At 44.9% G+C, this 11,829-nt stretch overlaps 1 protein-coding gene across 1 annotated transcript; it reads right to left on the bottom strand.

Moving 5' to 3' along the window:
* Positions 1 to 5,052: 5,052 nt before the first annotated feature.
* LOC120062051 (leucine-rich repeat transmembrane protein FLRT1-like) lies at positions 5,053 to 7,341 on the bottom strand. Its single transcript, XM_039011859.1, has 2 exons — positions 6,465 to 7,341; positions 5,053 to 6,266 (listed from the first exon to the last, which is right to left on the bottom strand). Exons 1-2 carry the CDS (start codon positions 7,339 to 7,341, stop codon positions 5,053 to 5,055), a joined length of 2,091 nt encoding a protein of 696 aa, XP_038867787.1.
* Between the last annotated feature and the right edge of the window lie 4,488 nt (positions 7,342 to 11,829).

An 11,829-nucleotide genomic window follows, 5' to 3' on the forward strand; every position in this document is an offset into this window, starting at 1 on the left:
ACGTAGGTATCATTATTAAGTAGGGTCATTAAGTAGATATCATTAAGTAGGGTCATTAAGTAGGTATCATTAAGTAGAGTCATTAAGTAGGTATCATTAAGTAGGGTCATTAAGTAGATATCATTAAGTAGGGTCATTAAGTAGGTATCATTAAGTAGAGTCATTAAGTAGCTATCATTAAGTAGGATCATTAATTAGGTATCATTAAGTAGAGTCATTAAGTAGGTATCATTAATTAGGATCATTAGGTAGATATCATTAAGTAGGGTCATTAAGTAGGTATCATTAAGTAGGGTATTTACGTAGGTGTCATTAAGTAGGGTCATTACGTAGGTGTCATTAAGTAGGGTCATTAAGTCAGGTAATTAAGTAGTGGTCATTAATTAGGGGTCATTGAGTAGGGTTATTGAGTAGGGTCATTGAGTAGGGGTCATTAAGTAGGGGTCATTGAGTAGGGCCATTGAGTTGGGTCATTGAGTAGGGGTCATTGAGTAGGGGTCATTGAGTTGGGTCATTGAGTATGGTTTTGAAGTAAGGTAATTAAGTAGGGGTCATTTAGTAGGGTTTTTAAGAAAGGTAATTAAGTAAGGTCATTAAGTAGGGTTCTTAAGTAAGGTAATTAAGTAGGGGAAGTTAGTAGGGTCATTAATTAGTAGGGCGATGGTTTCTGTGAGAGGCAGAAATGAGTCTGTGTTTATTCTGTAGGTCGGAGAGAGCTGCCCGACAGCTCTCCTGATGCTGAAGCAGTGTGTGCTGTGTGTATTCTACTACTACTCTACTAGGAACTTCATTCATTCGTATAAATTGAATGTCATCGCCAAAGGTTGTGTCAGAGTTTTGTACTGTACTGCAATTAGTACTACTCAGTGAGAGGTATTTAAATGGACACTGGCTGGTGGCTGGTGCGCGCACACACACACACACACACACACACACACACACACACACACACACACACACACACACACACACACACACACACACACACACACACACACACACACACACACACACAAACATATACTTCAATACCAGAGTCTTATTATGATTTCTAAATACTGCACAATTTAAACACTTGCCCCCCCCCGAATCCCTCCTTCCCCAAAACACGTGTAAATATTGGACTATAAATTGTGCCTTCCTGTATTATACTGATGCTAAAAGGTTCATTCTCTTCTACTGAGCCTTTTACTTGATGTTCCTATTCTTCTGTTTTATTATTTCTAGTGTTTTGCATTGTGGTAGCGCTGAGAGATTAGTGCTTTTTGGTAGTGACTGCCTATTACTGCTTATCACTTATTAACCATCATTTATTCACATTACTTTACTTTAATACCTTATTTCAGTTGTTGTGTACTGTATATTACATTTGTTTTATTTGATGACTTAATTATTTAATTCCAAGTCATCTCATCTCTATAGAGCTGCTGCCTATGCTGTCTGACAAAATCACTATTTTAGTAGTTCTTAAAAGTAAATAAGGCATACTTTTGACTGATGAATGCCAACTATCAATCACGTAGATAATGTATTTTCAGGTAGAGACACCTCGTGAACCAACTGCTCTCTATCCCTCTCGATTGCACATCTTTGGTGTCTTCTCTCCCTCTCTGGTCTGTGACAAGTAGGCACGCAATGGATTATGGTCATTGTAGTTAATTGCCACGTTTTCTGCTCTAACCTATGTAGAATATTGGCCTGTTGGAAACTACAACTACATCGCACGGTTCGGGCTTGATCTGATTTATTGGATGACTGTCATTCATATTCCATTTACCCAGTTCAATGTAACAGTAATAGGTTTAGGCTACTACATGATACTTTAATTTCCCCTGTACCCATCATGAGGTCGCTACAACCTAGCCTACAAATGAACGCTTATAACGTAGGTCCAGAAACAAATTGGAGTAATCAAGGTGACAGACATTGACACATTCAATACCGTCTTGCCTGCATCTAGCTGATCTAGGATGTAATCATTAGTCCAACAGTTGAAAAACAAGAGTTTCTATTGGACAAATTCAGCTAGGTTTATCCCCGTTTCGTTCCGGGGATAAACACACACACACACACACACACACACACACACACACACACACACACACACACACACACACACACACACACACACACACACACACACACACACACACACACACACACACGTCTCCAGAACATGTTGATACACACACACACAAATCGATAGGGAGTAGCTTCCTAAGGCTCATAAATCTAGTCAGTAATAATAACACAGCTACTATGTATTCAGAGAGTATATTTAATGAACATCACTCTGCCTCATTATGTATTTATGTTGCTATTGATTCTTTGTAATATTCTGCCAGTTTATTTGTACAGTATAATTTAACACAACCCACCACCACCTCCCACTAAAACACATACAGTATAAAAACATTTTCACTTTTACCAATCCATTTTTATTCGCATAGAAAAACAAACAAACTGAACCAAACAAACAGTTCTCACCGTTTAGATTTACACGTAAGACTTTATTATTTGTGAAAAGCTGAGAGTATTTAAAAGAAAGGTTTCTAAGACAGTAAAGAAGGCTCTAGATCTTTTCCCAGTGGAGTTCTGGATTGGAAAAAGACATCAGGCTAATGAAGTTCATCATGGTTTATTAAAACCTATAGTCTATACATAACTCACTCTAACAATCTCTTTCTCTTTTCCTTCTCTCCCTCCTTTTCCCATCAGTCCCTTTATTCTAATCTCCATTATGATTAAGTTGTGATCAAGAGGCAAGACCATTGTTATAATATACATAGATTGACAGAGATTCTCTTCTAAGCCTTGTTTCTCGCGATGGGTCCTGTGTGTGTGTGTGTGTGTGTGTGTGTGTGTGTGTGTGTGTGTGTGTGTGTGTGTGTGTGTGTGTGTGTGTGTGTGTGTGTGTGGTCTACATGGTCTGGAGACGTGTGTGTGTGTGTGTGTGTGTGTGTGTGTGTGTGTGTGTGTGTGTGTGTGTGTGTGTGTGTGTGTGTGTGTGTGTGTGTGTGTGTAGTCTACATGGTCTGGAGACGTGTGTGTGTGTGTGTGTGTGTGTGTGTGTGTGTGTGTGTGTGTGTGTGTGTGTGTGTGTGTGTGTGTGTGTGTGTGTGTGTGTGTAGTCTACATGGTCTGGAGACGTGTGTGTGTGTGTGTGTGTGTGTGTGTGTGTGTGTGTGTGTGTGTGTGTGTGTGTGTGTGTGTGTGTGTGTGTGTGTGTGTGTGTGTGTAGTCTACATGGTCTGGAGACGTGTGTGTGTGTGTGTGTGTGTGTGTGTGTGTGTGTGTGTGTGTGTGTGTGTGTGTGTGTGTGTGTGTGTGTGTGTGTGTGCGGGCGTGTGTGTGTGTGTGTGTGTGTGTGTGTGTGTGTGTGTGTGTGTGTGTGTGTGTGTGTGTGTGTGTGTGTGTGTGTGTGTGTGTGTGTGTGTGTGTGTGTGTGTGTGTGTGTGTGTGATTAGAGTGCAGAGATGCACAGTGCTGCAGTTTGGTTGATCCCTGATTTCTACAGAACTCTCTGCCCCCTACCTGTGACCTGACTGTCTGTCTATGATGTACATAGAGATACTACGGAGCTATTTAATGGGGAGCTATCAGATAGTATAATAGCTCCATATAATGGTAGTTATTACAGCTTGCTGTGTTCAGATGTCTGTGGGGTGAATGGGTACATCACTGTAAACGCAGGTATTTTTCTACATCTTTCCTGATAGCAACCAATAAACCAATAGAAAATGCCTTTTACTTTGGGTTGATTTACGTAATTTGATTGGAGACATTTCTAGTCCAGTTAACATGCCTTTGCTTTTCATATTGTGATGACATGCGATAAGCAAAATACTCTATCCTTTCATATATTCCTACCCTTTTCACCGTTTCCCTCTGCCATTAGTTCTCTCTTTGCTCTCCCTCTTCACTCTCCACCTTCTCTCCCTATCTCCTCTCTCCCTCTCTTCCTCAATTATTCTGTCTCTCTCTTAACCTCTTTTCTCCCCCCCCCCCCTCTCTCTCTCTCTCTCTGGCTCTCTCTCTCTCTCTGTCTCTCTCTCTCTCTCTCTCTCTCTCTCTCTATTTCTCTCTCTCTATTTCTCTCCCTCTATTTCTCTCTCTCTGTATTTCTCTCTCTATCTCCCAATCTTTCTTTCTCCATTTCTCTCCCTCTTTATATATATTTCTCTCTCTCTCTCTCTGTTTTTCTCTCTCTCTATTTCTCCCTCTCTCTATTTCTCCCTCTCTCTATTTCTCTCCCTCAATATATACTGTATATATATTTCTCTATTTCTATCTCTCTCTCTATGTCTCTCTCTATTTCTCTCTCTCTCTCTCTATTTCCCTTTCTCTCTCTATATCTCTCTCTCTCTATTTCTATCTCTCTATTTCCCTCTCTCTCTATATATATATATATCTAGTTCTCTCTATATAGATCTCTCTCTATATCTCTCTCTCTCCCTCTCTCTATTTCTCTCTCTCTCTGATAGGAACATGTCTCTAAGATAGGAACATATATTTGTTTTGTCAGTCAGTGATGATGAGTTGTTGTTTGTAAGTTGTTATGACTAGTTCCATCAAACCCGTACCTGTGTGTCTACACAGTGTAAACAGAAGTATTTAGTAGTATAGCCATCTACACAAGTGCTTCTTTCTGGTATATATTTGCCTATATCGTCTGCCTAGGCCTAAACATCCACCTCAGACTACTAACAGTGTTTTATGGAATAGAAGGAAGAGTGCAGTAGCTGTAAAGACCTCAAAACGTTTAAACATGAGAAGCACTGAAACATTATCGTAGGTCAATACCCAGCATGGTACGACTTGACTGGCACTTCTGTCACCTAGCTAACATGTACGTGTGGTTGCCCTTAGGGGACACAGCAGCCCAAGCCAGTCAGCTAAGTAACAGACCAATAAGATTCAGAGCAGAACTGAGGAGGCACAGAGGATACTTTGGAACCAAGAAGACCAACCAACCAACCGCCTGCTAGAACCGTATCCTTAGAACAGCGTCCAACCGGTGGGGGTGGGAGAAGTGTGTCTTAGATGATGTCATCACGTGTAGGTGTAGTCTATATCCGGGATCATCCCTTGCTCCCGGTAACCCCGGTTGGTCCCGTAGCCCGCTGTGTGACCCAGTTGGGTGATGATGCCGTTGTGACTCTGGTTGCTCCGGTAGGTGCCGTTACCGTGCGATGAGGGGAAGATGGTGTGCACGTAGGTCACATCTTCCCCTCCTTTGGGTTGCAGTGGCTGATGGGTCGTCATGGGCGTCATGGCCAAGCCGGGGCTCCTGATCTCCAGGATGGAGGTGTCCTTCTTAGTGCCCGACTCCACGTAGTCATCGTATGGCTTCCCCATTCCGACCCCGCGCTGTCCTCGGACCCCATAGGAGTCTGTTTCCCCGGAAACATACCCGGCGCGCTGGCCATACCAGCAGAAGATGCCGAAGATGAGCATGAGGGAGACCAGGGCCGTGGCTCCGCCGATGATCTCGGCCAGGGGGAGGGCTGCCATCTCTGTGTCTGAGTCCTCACCCCCGTCTCCCCCCTCGGGGCGCAGAGCCTCCCCCGTCTCTATCTGAGCGCAGACAGGGGTCTGGTCTGTTGTGTCCTTTTCCTGCTGCTGTCCTCTCTGTGACCCTCCAGAGTGGGAGGAGGTGGAGCGCAGGGGGAGCAGGCAGACGAGGTAGTGTGATCGTGGCGTGAGCTGGGTCAGTAGGTACTGCTGTCTCTCCCCGGGGACCAGCGTCTCTGTGATGGAACCCAGAGCGGCGCTGCTGCCCAGCCTCAGCCACGATAGCCTGAAGGAGGGCGCTGGCCGTGGGCACAGCCACGTCACCTGCACGCTGTCCGCAGACAGGGGCTTCACCGTGAGTTCTAGAGCGTCGTGTGAGGCGTGCCCCCCCGCCTCTCCTCCTCCCGGTGGTAACGGCATCACCAGGCCTGGCCGCATGGCCCTGAGGGTAAACATAGAGCCCTGGCTGGGGGGGGAGGTGGTGGTAGTACTAGAGACAGTGTTCACCCCTCCTGGTGGGCCTTCACACTGGTCCATGAGCCCAGAGAGGTCCCTGAGGGCCTGGCCTCGAACCACCTCCGGCCCGTGGCAGGTCAGGCCCCGTACCGTCACCGCTGCCCCGCGGCCATACAGCCAGGCGTGGAGCCAGAGCAGGTTGCAGCCACAGTACCAGGGGTTCCCCCGGAGCAGCAACAGCTCCAGGCCGTCCGTGTCCCTCAGCAGCCCCCGGGGCAGAGTGGTCAGGTTGTTCCCTGCAGGGATGGAAATGGAGTAGTTCACTACAGTTACTCTGCAATATACAGGCTGCCTATTAGTCTACACTGCAGAAACTCAGCAATGTAAAATCTTAGGATTTTAGCTATGGAAATGATTTCGCTTGGGGAACTCTGTTCCATTGCGTTTCCCCCTACTACCTCCCACCCCTCCAAATTCCACCCCCGGCTGGTTACCTGACAGGTCCAGCCTCTGCAGCCTCCTCATCCCGTCCAGGGTCCCCCGGGGCATGTGGATCAGCCCGTTGTCCTGCAGGTGCAGCCTCATCAGGTGTGTGCTGGGAAGGTTGATGGGCGGGGCCTGCAGGGCGTTGCGGACCAGCGACAGCTCCGTGAGGTTGGCCAGGCGGGAGAAGGTGTCGTCGGCGATGCGGGTGTTGGCCAGGAGATTCCCGTCCAGGACCAGGCGTCTCAGTGAGGCCAGGCCCCGGAAGGCGTGGGTGGGGATGGTGTTGATGCGGTTGTCGTCTAATCTCAGCTCCTCTAAAGAAGCCGGGAGGCCGGCTGGGATGCTGGACAGGTGGTTCCGGGAGAGGAAGAGTAACCTCAGCCGCGGCGTGCCGGAGAAGGCCCGCTCCTGGATGCTCACCGTGGAGATGGAGTTGTCGTCCAGGTGTAGCTTCTCTAGTAATGGTAACCTGGCCAACGTCATGCGCGGCAACGTCCGAATGTTGTTGTCCTGCAGGTGTAGTTCCCGTAGCGACGGCGGCAGGTGTAAAGGAAACTCGTCTAGTTGGTTGGCGTAAAGGTAGACCACACGGATGCTACTGCTGCGCTCTAACGATGGCGGCAGGCCGGAGTTGGCCAACCGGTTGCTCTGTAGGTAGAGAACGGTAGCCGTTAACGGTAGAGGAGGGATCATGCTCAGGCTCCGGTCGTTACAGTAGACGAAGCCTTCGTCACATCGGCACACCAACGGGCACAGGAAGTCTTCCTCGCCCTCCTCCATGGCAACTGCTGCCGCCGCCAACTCCAGCATCTCGGCCAGTAGAGTCAGGCACAGGAGGAGCAGGAAGAGCCAATCACGGAGCTCTACCAGACTCTCGGCAGCCATAGTCCCGGCCTCTGTTTGAGAGAGAGAGAGAGAGAGAGACAGAGAGGGAGAGAGTTCATGAGTTTCGAAAGTCCTTGTACTTCAGGAAAGAGAAAGAATGAGAGTTACAGGTAATTTCTATTCCAATGTCCTTCAAATTATTATGTTGTGTAAATGTGTTTTCCTCTTCAAGTTTTACTGATGTGATGTTTTTTGGACAAGTTATTGAACAATGAAAGTCCTTGAGATAGTGTATGAATAGTCGCTGGGCCCAACTTAAGTGAAGCTGTCAGGATAATATGGGCAGACCCGGCGCCAGAACGAATCTGTTGGACGGGCATTTGATTTCCAGAGGCGGGCCCATTTTTGGACCTCCTATCTGTGCACTTACATGCATTTTTTTAAATTGGTGTAATAGTGAAGACCATAGGCAGCACATGAGTTTCAAGTTTGGGGAAGTTTACAATTTATCCTAGCATTTCTACCTACCTGCGTGCCAGTTATGAATATTTATATATGCACATAGTGGAACAGTTTCATTTCAATAATAAAGTGTTTTGTTTCTCAAAATCAATGTCACATGGTCAATCATAAAAATCTGAAGTAAAATGATACAAATCTAAAAGTTAAAATTTGACTATGGCGAGAGCACTAGCCCCTGCCATATGGACACATTGATACACTGTGGCGAGCATAGAACTTAGAGATAGCCTATAGGCCAATGCAGCAGTAGGCCTATCACTTCCACCATCAACTAAGTGAAATACAGTACATTCTGAAAGTATTCAGACCCCTTTCGTTATGTTACAGCCTTATTCTAAAATAGTTTAAATGTTTTTTTTCCCTCATCAATGTAGGCACAATACCCCATAAAGACAAAGCAAAAACGTTTTTTTAGAAATGTTTGCTAAAAATGAAAAAAAATGAAAAATAAAAGAATGTATATCACATACAGTTGAAGTCGGAAGTTTACATACACCTTAGCCAGATACATTTAAACTCAGTTTTTCACAATTCCTGACATTTAATCCTAGTAAAAATTCCTTGTCTTAGGTCAGTTAGGATCACCTCTTTATTTTAAGAATGGGAAATGTCAGAATAATAGTAGAGATATATGAATGATATATTTCAGCTTTTATTTATTTCATCACATTCCCAGTGGGTCAGAAGTATACATACACTCAATTAATATTTGGTATCATTGACTTAAAATTGTTGGGTCAACGTTTCGGGTAGCCTTCCACAAGCTTTCCACAATAAGTTGGGTGAATATTTGCCCATTCCTCCTGACAGAGCTGGTGTAACTGAATCAGGTTTGTAGGCCTCCTTGCATGCACACGTTTTCAGTTCTGCCCACAACTTTTCTATAGAATTGAGGTCAGGGCTTTGTGATGGCCACTCCAATACCTTGTTGTCCTTAAGCCATTTTGCCACAGCTTTGGAAGTATGCTTGGGGTCATTGTCCATTTGGAAGACCCATTTGCGACCAAGCTTTAACTTCCTGACTGATGTCTAGAGATGTTGCTTCAATACATCCACATAATTGTCTTTCCTCATGATGCCATCTATTTTGTGAAGTGCACCAGTCCCTCCTGCAGCAAAGCACCCCCAGAACATGATGCTGCCACCCCTGTGCTTCATGGTTGGGATAGTGTTCTTTGGCTTGCAAGCCTCCCCCTTTTTCCTCCAAACATAACGATGGTCATTATGGCCAAACAGTTCTATTTTGTTTCATCAGACCAGAGGACATTTCTCCAAAAAGTACGATCTTTGTCCCCATGTGCAGTTGCAAACCGTAGTCTGGCTTTTTTATGGCGGTTTTGGAGCAGTGGCTTCTTCCTTGCTGAGCGGCCTTTCAGGTTATGTCCATATAGGACTCGTTTTACTGTGGATATAGATACTTTTGTACCTGTTTCCTCCAGCATCTTCACAAGGTCCTTTGCTGTTGTTCTGGGATTGAGTTGCACTTTTCGCACCAAAGTACGTTCATCTCTAGGAGACAGAAGGCGTCTCCTTCCTGAGTAGTATGACGGCTGCGTGGTCCCATGGTGTTCATACTTGCGTACAATTGTTTGTACAGATGCACGTAGTACCTTCAGGCGTTTGGAAATTGCTCCCAAGGATGAACCAGACTTGTGGTGGTCTACAATTTTTTATGAGGTCTTGGCTGATTTCTTTTGATTTTCCCAAGATGTCAAGCAAAGAGTTACTGAGTTTGAAGGTAGGCCTCAAATACATCCACAGGTACACCTCCAATTGACTCAAATGATGTCAATTAGCCTACCAGAAGCTTCTAAAGCCATGACATCGTTTTCTGGAATTTTCCAAGCTGTTTAAAGGCACAGTCAATTTAGTGTATGTAAACTTCTGATCCACTGGATTTGTGAGACAGTCTGTGAGTCTGTAAACAATTGTTGGAAAAATTACCTGTGTCATGCACAAAGTAGATGTCCTAACCGACTTGCCAGAACTATAGTTTGTTAACAAGAAATTTGTGGAGTGGTTGAAAAACGAGTTTTAATGACTCCAACCTAAGTGTATGTACTGTAAACTTCCGACTTCAACAGTATACATAAGTATTCAGACCCTTTACTCAGTACTTTGTTGAAGCACCTTTGGCAGCGATTACAGCCTCGAGTCTTCTTAGGTATGACGCTTGGCACACCTGTATTTGGGGAGTTTCTCCCATTCTTCTCTGCAGATCCTCTCAAGCTCTGTCAGGTTGGATGGGGAGCTATTTTCAGGTCTCTCCAGAGATGTTCGATTTGGTTCAAGCCTGGGCTTGCGCTGGGCCACTCAAGGACATTCAGACAGTTGTGCCGAAGCCACTCCTGCGTTGTCTTGGCTGTGTGCTTAGGGTCGTTGTCCTGTTGGAAGGTAAACCTTCGCCCTAGTCTGAGGTTCTGAGTGCTCTGGAGCAGGTTTTCATCAAGGGTCTCTATGTACTTTGCGCCATTCGTCTTTCCCTCGATCCTGGCTAGTCTCCCAGTCCCTGCCGCCTAAACCGATCTCCACAGCATGATACTGCCACCATCATGCTTCACCGTAGTGATGGTGCCAGGTTTCCTCCAGATGTGACGCTTGGCATTCAGGCCAAAGAGTTAAATCTTGGTTTTATCAGACCAGAATATCTGGTTTCTCATGGTCTGAGAGTCTGTTTTTTTTATTTTTAATACATTTGCAAAAATTTCTGAAAACTGTCTTTGCTTTGTCATTATGGGGTATTGTGCGTAGATTGATGAGGGAAAAAATAATTTAATCCATTTTAGAATAAGGCTTCAACGTAACAAAATGTGTAAAAAGTCAAGGCATCTGAATACTTTCCAAATGCATAGACCTAAAGCCGACAAATAAAAACAGTAAAAAATATGCAAATGAAAATGTTGGTGCTTTCAATCATATTAATCTCTCTTCTCCGCCTGTGTCACGATCACTGTCTTCAAACTCCCTGTCATAAATGAGCCTAGGCGCAGCGTGTAATTCCACATCTTTAATAAAGTCAAACCTTCACATAAAAACAGGTAAACAGAAACCGAACGTGACGCAACCGTGGCGCACACAAACACAGAAAATAAATAATTACCCACAAACACAGGTGGGAAAAAGGCTGCCTAAGTATGATTCCCAATCAGAGACAACGATAGACAGCTACCTCTGATTGGGAACCATACCCGGCCAACAAAGAAACAGACAAACTAGAATGCCCACCCAAATCACACCCTGACCTAACCAAATAGAGAAATAAAAAGGCTCTCTAAGGTCAGGGCGTGACAGCCTGCTCCTTTCTGTCTGTCTTAACTTGAGCTATTTCCAGGGAAGTTCAACATAGTATAAAATCATCACAGGGTTCGGCCCTAAGCTGTTGCTAACGAACTTGCAACATTGTATCAACTAGCCTATTCCGGGCCCTCAAAGTTTCCTGCGCCAGTGAGCTGTTTTTTTATGACGTTTCCACTGGGTATATGGGATCATCAGATCATTATATTTTGCTCTTTCACTCTGAGGATTGGTGATTATTGAGGTCGAGAGTGTTGGAAAGGTTTTTCAAATACTGAGGAACTATCATTCGCAATGGATGTTAAAAAAACGGACTTTGTTGACTTGTGTGAAGCGATGAAAAAATTAGTGGTGTACGTGGTGAGTTAAGACAATCAGAAATAAGACATTGCCAAATGGGCCCTTTCCTACATGCATTCTGGAAACGCACCATATCTTCACCACACCCCCCTCCCCTTCTTCTTGATGTAACATTTTCAATTATACTCAAGACACATTTTCACACATATTTTAGATGCTTTTCACTGACAGCAGCAACTCAATCAGTCACGCGCAGTACCCAAATGACAGGCTTCCCACACGTCTGATTTGAAACAATCCACAGCTTTTTTTTTAATAGAAGCTAATGATCCTCTGTGGCTAAGTCGTGCTCCCTGGTGGAGTATTTGGAATGATTTCATTTAGAAAGGAGTAATTATATAATTTTGGCGAAACATCAATTTACTTTAGGGC

Source organism: Salvelinus namaycush, chromosome 17 (assembly GCF_016432855.1).
Source record: "Salvelinus namaycush isolate Seneca chromosome 17, SaNama_1.0, whole genome shotgun sequence".
NCBI classification, from domain to species: Eukaryota; Metazoa; Chordata; class Actinopteri; order Salmoniformes; family Salmonidae; genus Salvelinus; species Salvelinus namaycush.

Bases quoted from the DNA above. Each gene is read 5' to 3' on its own strand.
- LOC120062051 (XM_039011859.1), bottom strand. From the start codon at position 7,341: ATGGCTGCCGAGAGTCTGGTAGAGCTCCGTGATTGGCTCTTCCTGCTC. The intron at 6,267-6,464 runs GTAACCAGCCGG...CCATCCCTGCAG, and splicing joins GCAGAGGCTGGACCTGTCAG to GGAACAACCTGACCACTCTG.